The sequence below is a fragment of the Salvelinus namaycush genome, chromosome 19, assembly GCF_016432855.1.
Source record: "Salvelinus namaycush isolate Seneca chromosome 19, SaNama_1.0, whole genome shotgun sequence".
NCBI classification, from domain to species: Eukaryota; Metazoa; Chordata; class Actinopteri; order Salmoniformes; family Salmonidae; genus Salvelinus; species Salvelinus namaycush.
In genome coordinates this window covers 46,679,509-46,704,158 of record NC_052325.1, presented here as the reverse complement: position 1 = coordinate 46,704,158, position 24,650 = coordinate 46,679,509, and the positions used below count along the sequence as shown (strand labels likewise).

The 24,650-nt window shown below is 43.4% G+C and overlaps 1 protein-coding gene across 1 annotated transcript in view; it reads right to left on the bottom strand.

Moving 5' to 3' along the window:
- The window catches only part of dachd (dachshund d), a 296,027-nt gene that overhangs the window by 2,273 nt on the left and 269,104 nt on the right, over positions 1 to 24,650 (bottom strand). The window contains exons 7-9 of the mRNA XM_039014350.1: positions 23,906 to 24,051; positions 17,908 to 18,055; positions 4,180 to 4,323 (exon numbers count right to left, since the gene is read on the bottom strand). Coding sequence (XP_038870278.1) covers positions 4,180 to 4,323; positions 17,908 to 18,055; positions 23,906 to 24,051 — 438 coding nt within the window. The remainder of the gene's footprint in view (positions 1 to 4,179; positions 4,324 to 17,907; positions 18,056 to 23,905; positions 24,052 to 24,650) is intronic.

The following is a 24,650-nucleotide window of genomic DNA, read 5'->3' as shown; positions in this document are numbered from 1 at the left end:
CAAGGAGCCACCATTGGAAAGCACAAAGAGTTGCTTCGTGGTCTTATGGATGGGTTCCAGACCTTGGCCGAATGCAATGAACGCGGGTTGGACACTTTGCTGGAGCAATTCTGCTGGTTGTTTGTCAGGCAGCCCACCACAACGGTAACCTCCCAGCCCCTTAGTAACCTGGCTGTTAGCAGCGCGGCCTCCCTGGCCCCCCGGTTTCCCGAGAGCCCCGCTTACCTCCCCTAGAACGCTTCGCTGGAGAGTCAGGAACCTGTTGAGCGCTTCTCGCGCAGAGTTCTCTCATCATTGAGCTGCAGCCCTCCTCCTTCCCCTTGGACCACTCGAAGATAGCGTACTTCATCACGCTGATGTCCAGGAGCGCTCTTGCCTGGGCTATTGCCGTTTGGGAACAACAGTCGGCCATATGCTTCAGTCTGGAAGAGTTCGTGGCGGAGGTGAAGACGATTTTTGATACTCCATTGTCCGGGAGAGAGGTTGCCCGGAAGTTACGCCAGCCTTGGCAAGACTCCCGCAGTGTGGCAGACTATGCGGATTTCCGTTCGTTGGCAGCTGAGAGTGCCTGGAACCAGGGTGCGGAATTGCTGTTCGACACGTTCCTGCAAGGAGTATCGGAGGAGGTTATGGACAAACTAGCAGCCCGGGAACTACCGACGGATCTCGACTCGCTCATTGCGTTGACCATCCGGATCGATGGGCGGCAACGGGAATGCAGGAAGGAGAGGGGGTCTGATTCCACTTGCCCGCCCAAGGATTCCACCTTGCCTCCCGGAAGTCCCGACGTCTTCGTTGCCTGTCTCCGAAGTCTGCCGAATCACCTCTTCCTCAGCCAATGCAACTAGGCAGAGATAGGCTGTCCCCAGCCGAACGTCTACACCGGCTTCACACAAAGATTTGCCTGTATTGCGGCACTACTGTTCATTTTGTGTCCTCCTGTCCACTAAAAGACCAGGCTCACCAGTAGGGGCAAGTAGTCTGGTGGGCCATACGGAGAACATTTACTCTCCCCTTACTCACACCCCTTTCCATGCCATCCTGCTGTGGGGGAACCAGTCAAAATCTCTCCGGGGACTCATCAACTCTGGGGCCGATGAGAGTTTTATAGACGCTACCCTGGCGTCCGAGCTGGGCATCCCCACTCAGCCCCTCTCCATTCCCATGGATGTTAGAGTGCTGGATGGGCGCTCTATAGGCTGGGTCACTCACAATACCACTCCTATCAACCTACGAGTGTCAGGGGAACCACAGCGAGGCTATCCAATTCATGCTAATTATTGGGGTGGCAGGTAGCCTAGTGGTTAGAGCGTTGGGCCAGTAACCGAAAGGTTTCTGGATCGAATCACCGAGCTGACAAGGTAAAAAAATATGTCGTTCTGCCGCTGAACAAGGCAGTTAACCCACTGTTCCCCGGTAGGCCGTCATTGTAGATAAGAATTTGTTCTTAACTGACTTGCCGAGTTAAATAAAGGTGAAATATATATATTTTTTAATTAAGTCTCCTCAGGTTCCCGTTAGAATTGGGATTATCTTGGCTCCAGTGACACAATCCCCTTATTGACTGGACCTGGTGCCATCATGGGCTGGAGACCATTCTGCCATGCCCATTGCCTGAAGTCAGCACAACCTACCCCAGGACATCTTCGCCATTCCTTAGGAGTACCAGGACCTCCGGGAGGTTTTCAGTAAGGCCCGGGTCACTTCACTTCCTCTGCACCGACCCTATAATTGCGGAATCGACCTTCTCCCAGGCACCACACCGCCCCAGGGACGACTGTACTCACTGTCCAGTCCGGAGACCAAGGCTATGGAGACCTACATCGAGGACTCCCTAGCTGCATGGTGTATCCGTCCTTCTGCCTCCCTCGCCGGCGCAGGGTTCTTCTTTTTGAAGAAGAAGGACAAAACCCTGTGCACATGCATCAACTACCGGGGCCTCAATGACATCATGGTGGAGAACCGCTACCCACTACCACTCATCGCCTCGGCCTTCAAGCCGCTCCAGGGGGCCACAGTCTTCTACAAGCTGGTCCTGCGGATGCCTACCACCTGGTGCGGATACGGGAGGGGGACAAGTGGAAGACTGCCTTCAACATGGCCAGCGATCACTAAGACTATCTGGTCATGCCATTTGGCCATACCAACGCCCCAGTAGTGTTCCAGGCCCTGGTCAATGATATTCTCTGCGACATGTTGAACCAGTTTGTCTTCGTCTACATTGACGACATCCTTGTTTTCTCCCACTCAGCCTAAGAACACGTGCTCCACGTCCGACAGGTCCTCCAGCACCTTCTGGAGAATCAGCTTTTCGTGAAAGCTGAGAAATGCGAATTGTATCGCTCCACCATCCCCTTCCTTGGTTACATCATCGCTGCAGGGAATGTACAGATGGATCCCGAAAAGGTGAGAATGGTGGTGGAATGACCCCAGCCTATGTCCAGAGTGCCAGTGCAAGATTTCCTGGGACTTGCCAACTTTTATCGCCACTTTATCCGGGGCTACAGCACCCTGGCTTTCCCCCTTCTGCACACACCCCTCCCAAGGTTCCGTTAATAACCGGATGTTTGTTCCTAACACTGTCCACTCCTCGGTCCTGGAGTGGGCCCACTACTCCAGGCTTTCTTGCCACCCGGGCTCCCGTCACACCCTGGTATTTGTGCGGAAACGCTTTTGATGGGCGACCATGGTCCAGGACGTCTCCGCCTGCACGGTCTGTGCACAGAACAAGACTCCCGACAAGCTCCGGCTAGTCTCCTTCAACCACTGCCTGCCCCTTACCGTCCCTGGTCTCACATATCCCTGGACTTCACGGGTCACGGGTCTCCCCGTTTGATGGCAACACCGCCATCCTGACAGTAGAATTTTCCAAAGACGGTTTTCCAAAGCTGCCCACTTCACTCCACTCCCCAAGCTCATGATGCAGCACGTCTTCCAGATCCTTGGACTCCCGGTGGACATGGTCTCCAACGCTCATTGAGTCATCGGTTCCACCTTCAGTCCAACGGCCAGTCAGAGCGAGCAATCAAGACCTGGAGATGACTCTTCGCTGCCTTGTCTCCGCCAACCCCACCATCTGGAGCCAGCAACTCGTGTGGGTTGAATATTCCCCCCACACCTACCCTGCTCTGCCGCTGGGCTCTCGTCTTTCGAGTGTTCAAAGGGTTATCAGCCCCCGCTCTTCCCGGAGCAAGCGGAAGAGGTCGGTGTACTCTCGGCCCAGATGTTTGTCCGCCGCTGTCGCCGTACCTGGAAGAGAGCCCGGTCGGCTTTTCTCAAGACCACCTGCAGGTATCGATGACAAGCGGACTGCCACCGGAACCCGGCTCCCCGGTATCTTGTCGGGCAGAGAGTATGGCTGTCCACTCGAGACCTGCCCTTCCGGGAGGAGTCCCGCAAACTTTCCCCCCATCTCAAAGATGGGGGTGAAAGCGGTTTGTCTTCTGTTGCCCCGTACACTCCATATACATCTGACTTGTCATGTGTCTAGGATTAAACCTCACATATGTCTCACAGCTCTTTGTCTCCTGTTTCTAGGGCCACCCATCGTCTCATCGACGGCCAACCGGCGTACACGGTGAGGCGCTTCCTGAAGGTTCGACCACGAGGCAGGGGATTCCAGTACCTGGTTGACTGGGAGGGTTATGGCCCAGAGGAGAGGTGCTGGGTCCCCACTAGGAACATCCTGGACCCAGGCCTCATCATCCCGGTCAACCAGGTATGCGTCCAGGTAGGATGCCAGGTGGCGCCCCTAGAGGGGGGGCGGGTACTATCACAACCTGTTCACCTGTCTTTGTGCTTGTCTCCACCCCCCTCCAGGTGTCACCCATTTTCCTCATTATCACAAGTGTATTTATACCTGTGTTTTCTGTTTGTCTGTTGATAGTTCGTCTTGATACATCAAGCCTACTAGCGTTTTCCCCGTGCTCCTTTCTGTCTCTAGTTCCTGTTTTCTAGCTTTCCCGATTTTTGACCAGTCTGCCTACCCTGACCCTTAGCCTGCGTGTCGTTCTGTACCTTGTCACATCACCCTGGATTACTGAACTCTGCATGCCCTTGACCTGTCGTTTGCCTGCCCCCCTGTTTTTGTAATAACTTCAAAACTGTCTGCATCTGGGTCTTCTCCTGAGCCTTGACAACATGAAAGTAGAGTGAAAGAGAATAAAAAACAACCCTAACCATTGACTGAGCGCAGGCTCTCTGAGGGTGACGGCTGTTTGATGCAGTGTTCGGCCTGCTCCCTCCTCTTGGACTCATACTCCAGAGCCTCCTGCAGTTTCCTCTTAGCCTTCTTCTCCTTCTTCAAACGCTTCTGGATTATTGCTGAGGGAAAAGAGAGAAGAGGATAAATGTATCAAATTACTTTTATTTAATCGTTTTCTATCTAAGCATATCAATTAGGAATAAATTGTTATTTACAATGACTTGGCAAGTGGCAAGTGTGGTGAGAGACAAGATAAACATATTAGGGCCGGCTCAAGCCTTTTGTGGGCCTTAAGCGAGATTTGTTTTGGGGATCCCCCACCTGACGGCGGAGAGAAACATTTTTGTTCAAAAGTTAATTACCTGCAATTAGAATGGTGTCGGAGAGGATGGCTGACGTTTTACATGCTCCTAACCAACTGTGTTATTTTGTTTGTTTGTTTGCATTGTTTGTAACTTATTTTTTAGCTTATTTTGTACATAATGTTGCTGCTACCGTCTCTTATGACCAAAAATAACTTCTGGACATCAGAACATTGATTACTCACCACGAACTTCCTTTAACGAGTCCGACGTGAAGGATATACTGCTTTCCCGGGAACAGGCCCAAATCCCCGTCATTTGCATGAAGAGAATACGGAAAAAAAGGAGGTGGATGCCTTCTGAGAATTCGTAGGCGAGCGAGTAAACCCCCACTGCCATCCGTTCTATTGGCCAACGTTGAATCATTGGAGCAAGATTAAACTACCAACGGGACACTAAAAACTGTAATATATTATGTTTCACCGAGTCGTGGCTGAACGACGACATAAATAACATACAGCTGGCAGGTTATACACTGTATCGGCAGGATAGAACAGCAGCCTCTGGTAAGACAAGGGGTGGCGGTCTATGTATATTTGTAAACAACAGCTGGCGCAACATATCTAAGGAAGTCTTGACGTTTTGCTCGCCTGAGGTAGAGTATCTCATGATAAGCTGTAGACCACACTATCTACCTAGAGAGTTTTCATCTGTATTTTTCGTAGCTGTCTACATACCATCACAGACTGATGCTGGCACTAAGACAGCATTGAATGAGCTGTATACCGCCATAAGCAAACAGGAAAATGCTCATCCAGAGGTGATGCTCCTAGTGGCCGGGAACTTTAATGCAGGGAAACTTAAATCTGCTTTACCAAATTTCAACCACCATGTTAAAAGTGCAACCAGATGTGCAACCAGGAAAAAAACTTTGGACCACCTTTACTCCACACACAGAGACATGTACAAAGCTCTCCATTTGGCAAATCTGACCATAATTCTATCCACCTGATTCCAGTTACTTCAAAATTAAAGCAGGAAGCACCAGTGACCCTGCCAATAAAAAAGTGGTCAGATGAAACAGATGCTAAACTCCAGAACTGTTTTGCTAAAACAGACTGGAATATGTTATGGGATTCTTCCGATGGCATTGAGAAAGAAGTACACCACATCAGTCACTGGCTTCATCAATAAGTGCATCGATGCCATCTTCCCCACAGTGACTGTACGTACAGTGGGGCAAAAAAGTATTTAGTCAGCCACCAATTGTGCAAGTTCTCCCACTTAAAAAAATGAGAGAGGCCTGTAATTTTTATCATAGGTACACTTTAACTATGACAGACAAAATGAGGGAAAAAAATCCAGAAAATCACATTGTAGGATTTTTAATGAATTTATTTGCAAATTATGGTGGAAAATAAGTATTTGGTCAATAACAAAAGTTTATCTCAATACTTTGTTATATACCCTTTGTTGGCAATGACAGAGGTCAAACGTTTTCTGTAAGTCTTCACAAGGTTTTCACACACTGTTGCTGGTATTTTGGCCCATTCCTCCATGCAGATCTCCTCTAGAGCAGTGATGTTTTGGGGCTGTTCCTGGGCAACACGGACTTTCAACTCCCTCCAAAGATTTTCTATGGGGTTGAGATCTGGAGACTGGCTAGGCCACTCCAGGACCTTGAAATGCTTCTTACGAAGCCACTCCTTCGTTGCCCGGGCGGTGTGTTTGGGATCATTGTCATGCTGAAAGACCCAGCCACGTTTCATCTTCAATGCCCTTGCTGATGGAAGGAGGTTTTCACTCAAAATCTCACGATACATGGCCCCATTCATTCTGTCCTTTACACGGATCAGTCGTCCTGGTCCCTTTGCAGAAAAACAGCCCCAAAGCATGATGTTTCCACCCCCATGCTTCACAGTAGGTATGGTGTTCTTTGGATGCAACTCAGCATTCTTTGTCCTCCAAACACGACGAGTTGAGTTTTTACCAAAAAGTTATATTTTGGTTTCATCTGACCATATGACATTCTCCCAATCTTCTTCTGGATCATCCAAATGCTCTCTAGCAAACTTCAGACGGGCCTGGACATGTACTGGCTTAAGCAGGGGGACACGTCTGGCACTGCAGGATTTGAGTCCCTGGCGGCGTAGTGTGTTACTGATGGTAGGCTTTGTTACTTTGGTCCCAGCTCTCTGCAGGTCATTCACTAGGTCCCCCCGTGTGGTTCTGGGATTTTTGCTCACCGTTCTTGTGATCATTTTGACCCCATGGGGTGAGATCTTGCGTGGAGCCCCAGATCGAGGGAGATTATCAGTGGTCTTGTATGTCTTCCATTTCCTAATAATTGCTCCCACAGTTGATTTCTTCAAACCAAGCTGCTTACCTATTGCAGATTCAGTCTTCCCAGCCTGGTGCAGGTCTACAATTTTGTTTCTGGTGTCCTTTGACAGCTCTTTGGTCTTGGCCATGGTGGAGATTGGAGTGTGACTGTTTGAGGTTGTGGACAGGTGTCTTTTATACTGATAACAAGTTCAAACAGGTGCCATTAATACAGGTAACGAGTGGAGGACAGAGGAGCCTCTTAAAGAAGAAGTTACAGGTCTGTGAGAGCCAGAAATCTTGCTTGTTTGTAGGTGACCAAATACTTATTTTCCACCATAATTTGCAAATAAATTCATAAAAAATCATACAATGTGATTTTCTGGATTTTTTCCCTCATTTTGTTGATTTTCCCTCATTTTGTCTGTCATAGTTGAAGTGTACCTATGATGAAAATTACAGGCCTCTCTCATCTTTTTAAGTGGGAGAACTTGCACAATTGGTGGCTGACTAAATACTTTTTTGCCCCACTGTACATACCCCAACCAAAAGCCATGGATTACAGGCAACATCCTCACATAGCAAAAGGCTAGAGCTTCCACTTTCAAGCAGTGGGACACTAATCCAGACGCTTAGAAAAAATCCCGCTATGCCCTCAGACGAACCATCACCCAGGAAAAGCGTCAATACTGGACTAAGATTGAACCCTATTACACCGGCTCTGACACTCGTCGGATGTGGCTATTACGGACTACAAAGGGAAACTCAGCCGCGAGCTGCCCAGTGACGCGAGCCGACCAGACGAGCTAAATGCCTTTCATACTCGCTTTGAGGCAAGCAACACTGTAGCATGCATGAGAGCGCCAGCTGTTCCGGACTACTGTGTGATCACGCACTACGTAGCCGATGTGAGCAAGAACTTTTTACAGGTCAACATTTACAAAGCCGCTGGGCTAGCTTCTTATGGCTGGGGGCATTATTGAGTAGCTTGGATGAATAAGGTGCCCAGAGTTAACTGCCTGCTACTCAGTCCCAGTTGCTAATATATGCATATTATTATTATATTTGGATAGAAAACACTCTGAAGTTTCTAAAACTGTTTGAATGATGTCTGTGAGTATAACAGAACTCATATGGCAGGCAAAAACCTGAGAAAAAATCCAAACAGGAAGTGAAAAATCTGAGAGTGGTCGTTGTTAACTTCTTATGGCTGCAGGGGCAGTATTGAGTAGCCGGATAAAAGGTGCCCATTTCAAACGGCCTCGTACTCAATTCTTGCTCGTACAATATGCATATTATTATTACTATTGGATAGAAAACACTCTCTAGTTTCTAAAACCGTTTGAATTATATCTGTGAGTAAAACAGAACTCCTTTTGCAGCAAACTTCCTGACAGAAAGTGAAAAATCTGAAATCGATGCTCTGTTCTAGGATCTGCCTATAAATGTGCTTGATATGTATGAGTATACATGCACTTCATGCGCCTTCCACTAGATGTCCCATAGGCTGTGAGAGGTGAAATGGGGTTTCTAGGTGTTTCTATGGTGAAAAGAGAGCTCTTGGAATGACATGACCCCAGAATTCCTCTGTCCAGGAAGCGCATAGAGGTCACCGGTAATGGCTTCTGAAAAGTGTTATATCTCCGGCTTTGATTTTAATTGATAAATGTGATCATATCATCGTAAAGTATGTTTTTTCAATATAGTTTCATCAGATTATTGAAATATTTTCGGGAGTTTAGGCATCTTGCGTTCTCTGGGTATGGTGAAGATGGAGAGCTACGCGCCACTTGGCTAGTTAGCTTGCTAATTCGAGAGGGAAGAAGGCCGTTCTAAAACCAAACAACGATTGTTTTGGACAAAGGACACCCTTGTACAACATTCTGATGGAAGCTCATCAAAAGTAGGACCCATTTTATGATGATATTTCATATATCTGTCGGAATATGTTGACAATTATTTTGCGCCCAGATTTGGGCTCTCTCTCGTTATAACGTAAACTGGATGTGGTAATGAAGTTATTTTTAAAATTCTAACACGGCGATTTCATTAAGAACTAATGTATCTATCATTTCCTATACAACATGTATTTTTTTGTAACGTTTATGTATAGTTATTTGGTCAGAATAGTTGAGTGTCATAAAAATATCCGCACATTCTGGGAAAAAGATGCTACGTTAGCACAATGTATAACCACTGATTTCAGCTCTAAATATGCACATTTTCGAACAAAAAAGAAGTGTATTGTATAACCTGATGTTATAGGACTGTCATCTGATGAAGCTTATCAAGGTTAGTCAAAAATTATATATCTTTTGCTGGTTTGTTACGATCGCTAACTTTTGCTGCGGGTAAATGGCTTGTGTTTCTGGCTATTGTGGTAAGCTAATATAACGCTATATTGTGTTTTTGCTGTAAAACACTTAAGAAATCGGAAATATTGGCTGGATTCACAAGATGCTTGTCTTTCATTTCCTGTACACTATGTATTTTTCAGAAATGTTTTATGATGAGTATTTAGGTATTTGACGTTGGTGTCTGTAATTATTCTGGCTGCTTTCGGTGCAATTTCTGATTGTAGCTGCAATGTAAACTATGATTTATACCTGAAATATGCACATTTTTCGAACAAAACATAGATTTATTGAATAACATGTTATAAGACTGTCCTCTGATGAAGTTGTTTGTTGGTTAGTTTGGTTGGTTCTTGGTTAGTTTGGTTGGTTTTGTGCATGCTACCTGTGCTGTGAAAAATGTTAGTGCTTTTTTGTATTTGGTGGTGAGCTAACATAAATATACGTGCTGTTTTCGCTGTAAAACATTTTAAAAATCGGACATGTTGGCTGGATTCACAAGATGTGTACCTTTCATTTGCTGTATTGGACTTGTTAATGTGTGAAAGTTAAATATTTCTAAAAAATATCTTTTGAATTTCGCGCCCTACACTTGAGCTGGCTGTTGTCATAAGTGTACCGACACCGGGCTGCAGCCAGAAGAAGTTAAAGTCATCGCCTATTCAATTCCCTGTGATATATGGATCTGTTTGCACTTCATACGCCTTCCACTAGATGTAAGCAGTCAGTAGAACGTGGAATGAAGCTTATGCTGTGTTGTGGGACCGGATGGGAGGGGAATGAGTCAGTGGTCTGGCAGATTGCCAGTTCTTGGTCGCGTGCATCTGCGCGAGAGTTTGGACACGTGCACTACACATGCTAGTAAAATTAGCTAATTGGACATAAGTAATGGACATTATCGAACAAAACAACGATTTATTGTGGAACTAGGATTCCTGGCACTGCATTCTGATGAAGATAATCAAAGGTAAGGGAATATTTATGATGTAATTTCGCATTTCTGTTGACTCCAACATGGCGGAGAAATGTTGTTACTATCTGAGCGCCATCTCAGATTATTGCATGGTGTGCTTTTTACGTAAAGTTAAAAAAAAATCTGACACAGCGGTTGCATTAGGAACAAGTGTATCTTTAATTATATGTAAAACATGTATCTTTCATCAAAGTTTATGATGAGTATTTCTGTTATTTGACGTGGCTCTCTGTAATTACTCCGGATATTTTGGAGGCATTTCTGAACATGGTGCCAATGTAAACCGAGATTTGTGGATATAAATATGCACATTATCGAACAAAACATAAATGTATTGTGTAACAAGATGTCATATGAGTGTCATCTGATGAAGATGTTCAAAGGTTAGTGATTAATTATATCTCTATTTCTGGTTTTTGTTAGTAATATCTTTTGCTGGGAAAATGGCTGTGTTTTTCTGTGGCTATGTACTGAGCTAACATAATTGTTTGGTGTGCTTTCCCCGTAAATCCGTTTTGAAATCAGACATGTTAGCTGGATTCACAACATGTGTACCTTTAATTTGGTGTCTTTCATGTGTGATTTCAAGAAAGATTGATTTTTATAGTAATATATTTGAATTTGGCGCGCTACATTTTTTCTGGATTTTGGCCAAGTGGGATGCTACCGTCCCACCTATTCTAGAGAGGTTAACAGCTTCTACCCCCAAGCCATAAGACTGCTCAACAACTAAAATAATCAAATGGCCACACGGACTATTTACATTTACCCCCCCACCTCCCCCCCTTTGTTTTTACACTGCTACTACTCGCTGTTTATTACCTAAGCATAGTCACTTTACAAATGACCTCGATTAACCTGTACACCCGCACATAGACTCAGTACCGGTACCCCCTGTATATAGCCTCTTTATTGTTATGTAAATGTTTTGTGTTACCTATTGACTGTTTTTTGTTTTTTTACTGTAGTTTATTTAGTAGATATTTCATTAACTCTATTTCTTGATCTGCATTGTTTGTTACGGGCTTGTAAGTAGGCATGTTCACGGTAAGGTCTACTACACCTGTTGTATTCGGAGCATGTGACAAATACAATTTGATTGGATTTGCTGGAAATAAGACTGCCTGAATTAGCAAAACTATATTGAATTCAAATCAGCAAACAGCTGGAGGGACTTAAAGAAAATGAGGTCATTTCTAAGCTTGTTTTTATGAAATTGGCTCATTAAATAATAAAGTACTTGATTAACGCAAACGTGTTAACTTAAGTTCTATTTGTGTCACTTTTGTTTAGAATAACAGTGAATCATTCATTTCTATAATTCAATATGGATCCATAATTATCTGATCTCTCGCAGTTGTGGGGAACAATACTAAGTGGTTCGTTCATTGGAAGCAGTGCCATAGAAACATACAGCAGTTTTCTTATGTATGTATGACCCTGTTCATTATTTAGATATGTGTGTTAAACTGTTTTAATGAGCTCTGAAACATGCACTCGATTGAATTTCAAGGGCTGTGTCCCAAATGGTACCCTATGGACCCAGTCAAAAGTAGTGCACTACATAGGGAATATGGTGCCATTTAGGACACACACACAATGTATTTTCATTTAGATTCTGTATGTAGGTTCATGTACTGTGCTGTGTGTATATTGTGCAGTCTTCAACCTTTTCTTGCCCAGGGATTGCATTAGCCCCCCAACAATTTCACGTCTTGTCTTATCATCAGCTGAATGATAATGGCGAGGAGAAGTAATCAACATTTTAAAATGAATAGATTTGGTAGATAGTTTTTCACTATTTTGACCTACCCACATTATAATGAGCTAAAAAGGTAACTCCAAACACATTTTTGCTAAGAGCAGCTGTTTAGCTGGTTAACACTAGAACCACTAAAGCAGTAATTTTGACTGCTCATGATTTTTATGTATTTATTTCGATACCCCCTCCGCCCTTGACTTACCCTAAATAAGACTATATAATGCACTGTCGGTGTTAGAATCGTAATATCACAAACAGAACCAGTTTTAGGAGGTTTGAATGGTTTTCCCTCATTGCTCCTCCTTCTCCCAACAGTAGGGCCTGCTGTCACGACTTCCACCGCAGGTGGCTCCCCTTCCTGTTCGGGCGGCGCTCGGCGGTCGTCGTCACCGGTCTACTAGCTGCCACCGATTCCCTTTTCCTTTTCTGTTGGTTATGTCTTATTGGTTTCACCTGTTTCTCGTTTGGGGTTTGGTTTAGGGCTATTGAAGCCTGTTATTCCCGCCTGATTTTGTGCGGGCTTGTTTCTCTGTTCTGTTTTGTGGATGGTATTGTTTGTATTTTTCCGGACTGTTTTTGTCGGTCATTTATTCGCCTGTTGTTTTGGCATGACCTTTTCTCACCGGAATAAATACGCTTTTCCTTAAACCTCTGCTCTCTGCGCCTGACTCCGCACCCACCACTCCTAGTTACGTGACACCTGCTCTACTCCTTCCTTCAGACAGTTGAAATTGCAGTCCTCGAAACTGAACCTAAACTATACCGAAACTAATTTCACACATATAACAATGGATTAAATAAATTAAGTAAAGTGTGATGGGGAGAAAGGCGAGTATGGGTGAGTTGATGAGCGAGGTGAAGAGAACGATGCATAATTCTGTAATCACCAGTAGTGAGTGAAGAAAAGAGCGGACCATTCTATTGTATTGATCCATTTGAATTATAATCTTAAAATGGTACAGTGCCGTGAAAAAGTATTTGCACCCTTTCTAATTATCTATACTTTTGCATATTTTGATACTGAATGTTATCAGATCTACAACCAATACTTACTATTAGATAAAGGAAACCTGAGTGAACAAATAACATAACAATTGAAAAGTTTTTTTTATTTTTTTACATTGGATAAAAGTAGAGACTCAGAGCTATAAAATGGTATATCATACACTGCATTTGAGGAACAATGGGAAAGTTATTCTGCTTTGAAAGTTGATCAACTTGTAAACTCAATTTTGAGAAAATCGCATTTGAATGTTTTGGTATCTAGTGAAGAGCTCTTCTTTGTCTACATCTATTCAGCATCGTCCACACCCTCTAAGCTTTAGCCCCACCCATAACGTTTCACTCTCGGAGCATTCAGAGCGCACACTTGACGTTCTGGCCGATCATTTGTTTATCTCTGGATAACATGAAAACAGCCTAACCAGCTCTGTTGGCAACAATTTTCTTACGCTTTTTTGCAGACGTTTACTGACACCGGCCAAATTCAACGGGTGATGTACACACGTCATGTAACATTCGCTAACGAGCCAGCCAGCTAACGTTAGCTAGTTAAACAACAATGAACAAAGTGCCAACAATGCCACTGTGCTGGGAGCTAAACAACTAGGTCCAATGTTAGCTAGCTAACATTAGGCTCTAACTAGAAAAGCAAACAGCTCTGGGATACGAATAATAACATCAGCTAGGGAGCCAGCCAGATAACGTTAGCTAGCTAGCTAACAGTACACTTTAGCTTGAAATGAAATCACTTTCTGTCAAAATTAGAAACGTGTAATATCTGATAATGTAGCTAGCTAACGCTAGACTATCTTACCTGTATACATCATCATGCATGATGGACGCATCTCCCTGTCAGGAATTTCATACCACGTCCTTAGTTTGAAGATGTAATCCAGAGACAGGTGTTTTCTCCATCACTTTAGCTATCATACTCTAATTCCACTGATTTCAAAACTTGATCCTCCAGAAAGTGGAGAGCAACATTTATGCAGCTCCACTACACAATACATAAAAAAAGCTGTGTTCGACAGGATTACCAACCCAGACTGACGAGCTCAAATAGACAGAAGCCTTCAATATGGCAGACCAATTCGAACTCCTCTCTTGGCATGTCCAGCCCACTCATTATCTCAGCCAATCATGGCTAGTGGGAAGGTTGCTAACTTTTTCTGTGGCTTAACTTCTTTGGGATTGGGGGCGCTATTTTCACTTTGGGAAAAAATCGTGCCCAATTTAAACGGCCTCGTACTCAATTCTTGCTCGTACAATATGCATATTATTATTACTATTGGATAGAAAACACTCTCTAGTTTCTAAAACCGTTTGAATTATATATGTGAGTAAAACAGAACTCATTTTTGCAGCAAACTTCCTGTCAGGAAGTGAAGCATCTGAAATCGAGGCTCTGTTCCAGGGCCTTCCTATTAATTTGCCTGAAATCTATGGATCTACATGCACTGCATACGCCTTTCACTAGATGTCAACAGGCAGTGAGAGGTGGAATGGGGTGTCTAGCTTGATCTGAGGCCGAACAAGAGCTTTTGGAATGACGTGTCTGGAATTTTCATTGTCTTGGAAGGCGCGAGAAGGAACCCCAGATTGCGTTCTGAAAAGCTTTCGGTATAGACGTTAGATATCTCCGGCTCTGATTTTATTTGATATATGTGATAAAAACATCATAAAGTAGTTATTTTAAACCAAGTTATATCAGTTTATTGAACGTTTAATTGCGATTTTCGGAATTTTCTTTTCTTTGCGTCATGTGAAGTTGGGCACGTTTGCGCCACATGGCTAGCTTTGGTTGCTAATTCGACAGGAGAAGAGGACATTCTACAACCAAACAACGATTATTCTGGACAAAGGACCCCTTGTACAACATTCTGATGGAAGCTCATCAAAAGTAGGAACCATTTATGATGTTATTTCGTATTTCTGTTGAAAATGTTTAGTCATATTTTCCGTCCTTATTTTGGGCGCTGTCTCGCTATAACGTAAGCTGTATGTCGTACTAAAGTTATTTTTAAAACTCTAACACAGCGGTTGCATTAAGAACTAGTGTATCTTTCATTTGCTGTACAACATGTATTTTTTAGTAAAGTTTATGATGAGTTATTTGATTAGATTAGGTGACTCTCCAAGATTTCTCCGGACAATTTTGTGCATTTTGACTACGTATTCACATTGTAAAACCACGATTTGTACCGCTAAATATGCCCATTTTCGAACAAAACATATATGTATTGTGTAATATGATGTTATAGGACTGTCATCTGATGAAGTTTGTCAAGGTTAGTGAATAAATTTATATCTTTTGCTGTTTTTTTCGCTATCGCTACCTTTGCGGTGAATGGTTGGCTATTGTGTGGTTGGCTAATATAATGCTATATTGTGTTTTCGCTGAAAAACACTTAAAAAATCTGAAATATTGGCTGGATTCACAAGATGTTTGTCTTTCATTTGCTGTACACCATGTATTTTTCATAAATGTTTTATGATGAGTATTTAGGTATTTCACGTTGCTCTCTGTAGTTATTCTAGCTGCTTTGGTGATATTTGTGATTGTAGCTGCAATGTAAAACTATGATTTATACCTGAAATATGCAAATGTTTCTAACAAAACATAGATTTATTGTATAACATGTTATAAGACTGTCATCTGATGAAGTTGTTTCTTGGTTAGTGACTAATTCTATCTCTATTTGGGGGTTTTGTGCAAGCTACCTGTGCTGTGAAAGAAATGTCTGTGCTTTTTTGTATTTGGTGGTGAGCTAACATAAATATACGTGGTGTTTTCGCTGTGAAACATTAAAAAAATTGGACATGTTGGCTGGATTCACAAGATGTTTATCTTTCATTTGCTGTTTTGGACTTGTTAATGTGTGAAAGTTAAATATTTCTAAAAAATATTCTTTGAATTTCGCGTGCTGCCTTTTCAGTGGAATGTGGGGGGGGACCCGGGGGCTAGACAGGTTAACCAACAAGGCTCATAATTGAACAATTTTATTTGTATTTACAGATGTCATACAAGTTTGTTATTAAGGCACATGAAAGTTCACATGTTCGAGGAGGCATTTCTGCCCCAAAAAACGCATTTTCAAACGGCTTCCATGAAGTCGTGACTTGCGACATATGCCTAGTTTCCTGAATCGGATCACATTTATTTAATAAACAAAGTTATGCAACACCTAATGCCCCTGTGTGAAAAAGTAATTGCTCCCTTACACTCAATAACTGGTTGTGTCACCTTTAGCTGCAACGACTCCAACCAAACACTTCCTGTAGTTGTTGATCAGTCTCTTACGTTGCTGTGAAGAATTTTCTTCCGTGCAGAACTGCTGTAACTCAGCAACATTAGTGGGTTTTCGAGCAAGAACAGCTTGTTTCAAGTCTTGCCACAACATCGCAATGGGGATTAGGTCTGACTAGACCATTCGAAAACTTCAAAATGTGTTTCTTTTTAGCCATTTTCATTTAGACTTGATTGTGTGTTTTGGATCATTGTCTTGCTGCATGACCCAACTGACCTTCGGCTTCAGCTCACAGACGGATTACCTGACAACTTGCCTTAATAGAAGGAAACATGAATTCCGCTCGAATTCTACAGGAGAATGTCAGGCCATCTGTCTGTGATCTGAAGCTGAAGTGCAGTTGGGTCATGCAGCAAGACAATGATCCAAAACACACAACAACAACAACAAAAAAGTATGTCAAAGTGTGTCAAGCAAGTGAAAATTCCGAAAATTGTGGGATAACAGCTAAATTAAATCCAACTGAAGCCATTGCGTGAAGAACTGACTGTCACACCCTGGCCTTTGTTATATTGATTTTCTGTATTAGTTTAGTTAGGTCAGGGTGTGACATGGGGGATGTTTGTGTGTTTTGTCTAGTTTAGGGTGTGTGTATTGTTTAGGGGGTTTTGTAGTATGTATGGGGTTGTGTTCAGTGTAGGTGTTTAGGAAAGTCTATGGTTGCCTGGTTTGGTTCTCAATCAGAGACAGCTGTTTATTGTTGTCTCTGATTGGGAGCCATATTTAAGGCAGCCATAGGCTTTAGGTGTTTGTGGGTAATTGTCTATGTTTAACGTTTGTAGCTTGTGTATGCACTAACGTTTGTAGCTTCACGGTCGTTTGTTGTTTTTGTTAGTTAGTCAAAGTGTTTCGTTTCGTGTTTCATCTTAACTATTAAAAATATGTATTCATATCACGCTGCGTATTGGTCCGATCCATGCACCTCCTCAGACGAGGAGGAGAACGACCGTGACACTGACAATAATTGACTATTTTTGACTGCTGTCATATTGACATTTATATTCATTATAATGCCCTTATTGCTTTTGTGCCGGGTTTCCCTATTTATCAAGGCCACTTGGTGCTTATAATGATGTTTAGGCTACTGATGTTTTCATCATTTGACTTCAGTGAGTGTAATTGGCTCCAATGAGTGTAATATTACGAGTTGAGAAATATATATATTCTATTTTCTACTGTATATATTTCATGCAAAATGTGTTTATTCTGTTGTTGCTAGCAATATTCATGAAAACATTTTAAAGAAAATGTATTTTAATATTATTTTAATTTTGTTATATATTTTTACGGACCCCCTGCAGTACCGCCGTGGACCCTGGTTGAATATCCCTGGTGTAGTGTAATTGTTGTTCTTGTGAGCAGCAGCTAGTAGACTGTACTGCTATGTGACCCACACACAGAGACTCTGAGTCTCTCTCTCACATACACAAACTCTCACTCTCTCTCTTTTCCCTCTCTCTTTTCCCTCTCTCTCTCTCTCTCTCTCTATCTCTATATCCATCTCTCTCACTCTCTCTGCCAGGTGGTTGTCAGTACCTCTGTTCTTCTGTGTGCAAACACACACACACACACACACACACACACACACACACACACACACACACACACACACACACACACACACACACACACACACACACACACACACACACACACACACACACACACACACACACCTACCTCTGTTCTTCTGTTCGATAGCGAGCTGTTTCTCCAGGGTCTCCCGGAGCTCTCTTTCCCTGAACAGCTCCATCTTCAGCTCCGTCTTCTCCAGCTGCACCTGCTTCTCCTGGGCCCGCGCGTTGTCAATTGCCACCTTCAGCAGGCCCTGCACACACACATACAAACACACACACACACACACACCAGTTAGTACAAATACACTCACAAGTGCATGCACACACAGAGACACACAGAGACACAGAGACACAGAGACACACACACACACACACACACACACACACACACACACACACACACACACACACACACACACACACACACACACACACACACACAATTACAGAGCAACATTTAAAGGTAAAATAAACTGCTATTGAATGAGGGATTGTTATGTTTTATCAGTTACAGTACGTTTTTTGTATGTGTTATCATTGTATTTCTTCATAGTAACAATTGAGTTCATTTAAAAAAATGTGTCAAGCGCGCGAGATGGAGTGATTGAGGTTTGTCTGACCCCTCTTGGTCATAGTTGTGAAATACAGGTGGACGGATAGAGGAGTATCTAGCTCATCTTTATCTTGTTAAGGCCTGTTCTATCATCTTTTCATCTACAGAGCTCAGACCCCTTGACTTTTTCCACATTTTGTTACATTACAGCCTTATTCTAAAATTGATGAAATTATTTTTTCCCCTCGTCAATCTACACACAATAGCCCATAATGACAAACCAAAAACGTTTTTTAAATATTTTTTATATGAAAAATAAAATAAAAAACAGAAATACCTTATATATATAAGTACTCAGACCCTTTGTTATGAGCCTTGAAATTGAGCTCAGGTGCATCCTGCTTCCATTGATCATTCTTGAGATGTTTCTACAACTTGATTGGAGTCCACCTGTGGTAAATTCAATTAATTGGACATTATTTGGAAAGGCACACACCTATCTATATAAGGTTGACAGTGCATGTCAGAACAAAAACCAAGCCACGAGGTCAAAGGAACGGTCTACAGAGCTCCGAGACAGGATTGTGTTGAGGCACAGATTTGGGGAAGGGTACCCAAACATTTCTGCAGCATTGAAGGTCCCCAAGAACAGAGTGGCCTCCATCATTCTTAAATGGAATACATTTGGGACCACCAAGACTCTTCCAAGAGCTGGTCGCCTGGCCAAACTGAGCAATGGGGGAGAAGGGCCTTGGTCAGGGAGCTGACCAAGAACACAATGGTCACTCTGACAGTGCTCCAGAGTTCCTCTGTGGAGATGAAAGAACCTTCCAGAAGGACAACCATCTCTGCAGCACTCCACCAATCAGGTCTTTAAAGTAGAGTGACCAGACGGAAGCCCCTCCTCAGTAAAAGGCACATGACAGCCCACTTGGAGCACCGCTCATCACCTGGCCAATACCATCCCTACAGTGAAGCATGGTGGTGGCAACATCATACTGTGGGGTGGTTCAGCGGCAGGGACTGGGAGACTAGTCAGGATCGAGGGAAAGATGAATGGAGCAAAGTACAGAGAGATCCTTGATGAAAACCTGCTCCAGAGTGCTCAGGACCTCAGACTGGGGTGAAGGTTCACCTTCCAACAGGACAATGACCATAGGCAGACAGCCAAGACAATGCAGCAATGGCTTCGGGACAAGTTTCTGAATGTCCTTGACTGGTCCAGCCAGAGCCCGGACTTGAACCCGATCTAACTTTCTGGAGAGACCTGAAAATAGCTGTGCAGCGACGCTCCCCATCCAACCTGACAAAGAGAGAGGATCTGCAGAGAAGAATGGGAGAAACTCCCCTAATACAGCTGTGCCAAGCTTGTAGCGTCATACCCAAGAAGACTCGAGGCTGTAATCGCCGTCAAGGTGCTTCAACAAAGTACTGAGTAAAGGGTCTGAATACTTATGTAAAAAAGGAGGACCGAGCACGCCCCCATTTTCATTGACGAGGCTGTAGTGGAGCAGGTTGAGAGCTTCAAGTTCTTCGGTGTCCACATCAACAACAAACTAGAATGGTCCAAACACACCAAGACAGTCGTGAAGAGGCACGACAAAGCCTATTCCCCCTCAGGAAACTAAAAAGATTTGGCATGTGTCCTGAGATCCTCAAAAGGATCTACAGCTGCAACATCGAGAGCATCCTGACTGGTTGCATCACTGCCTGGTATGGCAATTGCTCGGCCTCTGACCGCAAGGCACTACAGAGAGTAGTGAGTACGGCCCAGTACATCACTGGGGCTAAGCTACCTGCCACCCAGGACCTCTACACCAGGCGGTGTCAGAGGAAGGCCCTAACAATTGCCAAAGACCCCAGCCACCCCAGTCATAGACTGTTCTCTCTACTACCGCACGGAAAGCGGTACCGGAGTGCCAAGTCTAGGACAAAAATGCTTCTCAACAGTTTTTACCCCCAAGCCATAAGACTCCCGAACAGGTAATCAAATGGCTACCCGGACTATTTGCATTATGTGCCCCCCCCCCCCAAACCCTCTTTTTATGCTGCTGCTACTCTCTGTTTATCATATATGCATAGTCACTTTAACTATACATTCATGTACATACTACCTCAATTGGGCCGACTAACCAGTGCTCCCACACATTGGCTAACCGGGCTATCTGCATTGTGTCCCACCACCCGCCAACCCCTCTTTATACGCTACTGCTACTCTCTGTTCATCATATATGCATAGTCACTTTAACCATATCTACATGTACATACTACCTCAATCAGCCTGACTAACCAGTGTCTGTATGTAGCCTCACTACTTTTATAGCCTCACTACTGTATATAGCCTGTCTTTTTACTGTTGTTTTATTTCTTTACTTACCCATTGTTCACCTAACACCTTTTTTGCACTATTGGTTAGAGCCTGTAAGTAAGCATTTCACTGTAAGGTCTACACCTCTTGTATTCAGCGCACGTGACAAATAAACTTTGATTTGATATTTCAGTTTTTATTGTATTTTTTTTTTAAAGAAAAAATAAAGAAAAACCTTTTGCTTTGTCATTATGGGGTATTGTGTGTAGATTGATGAGGGACAAAAACGATTTAATACATTTTAGAATAAGGCTGTAACGTAACAAAATGTGGAAAAAGTCAAGGGTCTGAATACTTTCTGAATGCACTGTATAATCCTTTTTGACCTCGATAAGGATCTATCACACCAAGACCCACACCCCATTTTTCTCAGACTCATGGCTATTGCCCTAGGTCTGGGATTTCTGAGACTAACTATCTATGAATGATACCAACTGAGATACAAAAATCTCTCTCAGGCTTTTACAGCCCTGCTACTACTGTTTGACTACTCATTATTACAGTCTCCATTCTGTGTCTGTTTCCACAACAATTACTCTCAGTCTACATGTAATTACACCAAATGCAGTGGGCTATAGTATGCTAATTGTCGGTTCCCATGACCCCAATTTAGACGTAGTTGCTTTATCTCAATTATCTGCTCGGTTTCATTTTGTTGATTTGTATATAAATATTAAATGCCGAGATCATTATCAGAGATGACTTACTTTAGTGTTGGAGCTGTGTGTTGTTTTCTAATTAATGCACAGACCAAAGGGGTAACCGTGGAGGACTCTGATGTCTGTGGTATCGGGGTATCGGAGCAGCGAGCAAGGGAGTGCTGTATCCACATCATTATTAAGTACACTGAACAAAAATATGAAAGCAACATGCAACAATTTCAAAGATTTTACTGAGTTACAGTTCATATAAGAAGATCAGTCAATTGAAATCACTTCATTAGGCCCTAATCGGTGGATTTCACACGACTGGGAATACAGATATGACTGGGAATACAGATACCATAACCTCAGCACCACCATAGGGCACTCTTTTGACATCAGCAAACCACTCGCCCACGCGATGCCATACTCCAGTGTGCCAGTGACCATCGAAGGTGAGCATTTTCCCATTGAAGTCAGTTACGACGCTGAACTGCAGTCAGGTCAAGACCCTGGTGAGGACGACGAGCACGCAGATGAGCTTCCCTCTGACAGTTTGTGCAGAAATGATTCTGTTGTACACAGTTTCATTAGCTGGCGGGTGGCTGGTCTCAGAATATCCCGCAGGTGAAGAAGCTGGATGTGCAGGTCCTGGGCTGGCGTGGTTACACGTGGTCTGCGGTTGTGAGGCCGGTTAGACGTACTGCCAAATTCTCTAAAACGACGTTGGAGGCGGCTTATGGTAGAGAAATGAACATACAATTCTCTGGTAACAGCTCTGGTGGACATTCCTGCATTCAGAATGCCAATTGCCTGCTCCCTCAAAACTTGTGGCATTGTATTTTGTGACAAAACTGCAAATTTTAGAGTGGCCTTTTATTGTCCCCAGCACAAGGTGCAGCTGTGTAATGATCGTGCTATTTTTGTTCAGTATAGAACGCCAAGATATTAATTTATTTGAACGCAGGTTACCTATTATTAACTTTTTTGTATAAATGTTTTCAAAACATTACATTTTTTTATATGCCCTTTTTTCTCCCCAATTTCATGATCTCCAATTGGTAGTTACAGTCTTGTCTCATCGCTGCAACTCCCGTACGGACTCGGGAGAGGCGAAGGTCGAGAGCCGTGCGTCCTCTGAAACACAACCCAGCCAAGCCGCACTGCTTCTTGACACAACCTGGAAGCCAGCCACACCAATGTGTCGGAGGAAATAACATACAACTGGCGACCGTGTCAGCGTGCATTGCACCCGGCCCGCCACAGTAGTCGCTAGTGCGCGATGGGACAAGAACATTCCAGACGACGCTGGTCCAATTATGCTCCGCCCCATGGGTCTCCCGGTCGCAGTTGGCTGTGACAGAGCCTGGACTCGAAACAGGAGCTCTAGTGGCACAGCTAGCACTGCGATGCAGTGCCTTAGACCACTCGCCACTCGGGAGGCCTCACAGTGAATAAGATTATATGGAACTCGGTGCCCTGATCCTAGATCAGTACTCCCATACTGAGATGCTTTGTGAATACAGACCTTGGTCTTTACAATTGCAGCCTAAATGGTACTTAAGACAAACGGCTATACTAACTGAAGTTTTCTTCACTCTATTACTATTTGTAAGATCTACCTGTGTATTAGCTAGGGTATTCTCTATTGATGGACCTAATATGTGTAGAGATTATTGCTAAAGCCTACTTGTAGAGTATTTCTAAGGTCTACTTGTATAGTATTGCTAAGATCTACCTGTAAACTATTGCTAAGGCTTACCTGTAGAGTATTGCTAAGGCCTACCTGTATAGTATTGCTAAGGCCTTCCTGTATAGAGAAGAAAAAGCAGGAAGGAGGAGAGATGACTAGAAACGATTCGGTTGACCATTTTATGTGTGGATTAATTGGCGGCGTAGAGGACCTTGTACATTTCAGGTAAAATGACAACTCAATGTTTATATCCCAGGACAAATTAGCTAGCAACAGCAAGCAAGCTAAATAGGACAAATTAGCTAGCAAGTGCAAGCTAACTAGCTAAATTGCCATTAATGTTTAATGCTTTTCGACCTGTCCTCAAATTAATATAATTGGTTGAGAGTTTGTTTTGATATTTTAACCTGCGTGTCGTGATCGTGTTTGGTGTGGGGGGACAAAATACATTTATGCACAATGGCGCACCCGCGGAGCCGGTTTGGGTTCTGTGTCATAAGAGACGGTAGCATCAGTATTATGTACAAAATGAGTGACAAACAATGCGAAAAAATTAACAAAATAGCAGTTGGTTAGGAGCCCGTAAAACAGCAGCTATCCCCTCTGGCGCCACTTTGAAGAATATAAAATATAAAATATATTTTTATTCGTTTAACACTTTTTGGGTTACTACATAATTCCATATGTGTTATTTCATAATTTTCATGTCTTCACTATTATTCTACAAAGTAAGAAAATAGTAAAAATAAAGAAAAACCCTGGAATGAGTAGCTGTGTCCAAACTTGTGACTGGTACTGTAAGTGTATGTTAGTGAGGAGCACCTCGATTGGTCAGACCTACTGTACCTGTATGTTAGTGAGGAGATTCTCAATAGATGACAGGCCGTCTGGGAACAGGAATGGCGAAGGGAAGCCAGGTGGTAGACCTTGTCCAGCCAGTGACAGCCTCTCGTAGCTGTCTCTCGCCGTCGGGGTGCACATATGATTGTCATCTGGAATAAAGAACAAGGAAGCACATGATTCTTTACTGACAGCTTTGAAATTAAACACAGTACCTTACATAGTGGTTTAAATACTTTTTTTCTGCTGTGAGACATTTCGAATCATATGTTTAATGATCCTACTGTGCATCCAAACAGTAGCTTGGCTCTTATTGGTTGACAACAGTAGTTGTATAAGTATTGAACTCTATGACTCAGTCAATCAGAGTTCTCAGGTCCACTCTGATAGAAAATCCAGTCCAGGGCTAAATCTGAAAAGCATTTCTTAAAAAAAGCAGTGCCTCCTTCTCAAATCGCCATGGATGAGAAGATTCAAGGTTTCTTCACATCCAATGTTTTTCGAGAATGAGGCGAGGAGAGAGATCACAAGAAATCACAAAAAGACTATTGAGATTCACTCCAGTCTGCATTGTCTACTCTACACTGTCTCTCAGGGTCTAACCAAAGGGTTAACCTTCATCCATCCAGGACACAAATTCAGCTTTTCCCGTTGAAGGGAGTAAATCATGTGGATTCCCAAATAAGAAGAAGCAGGCCCACAGAGCTCCATTACCTCGGCTGGTTCAGCTTCCTTTGTGTACGCACGCACG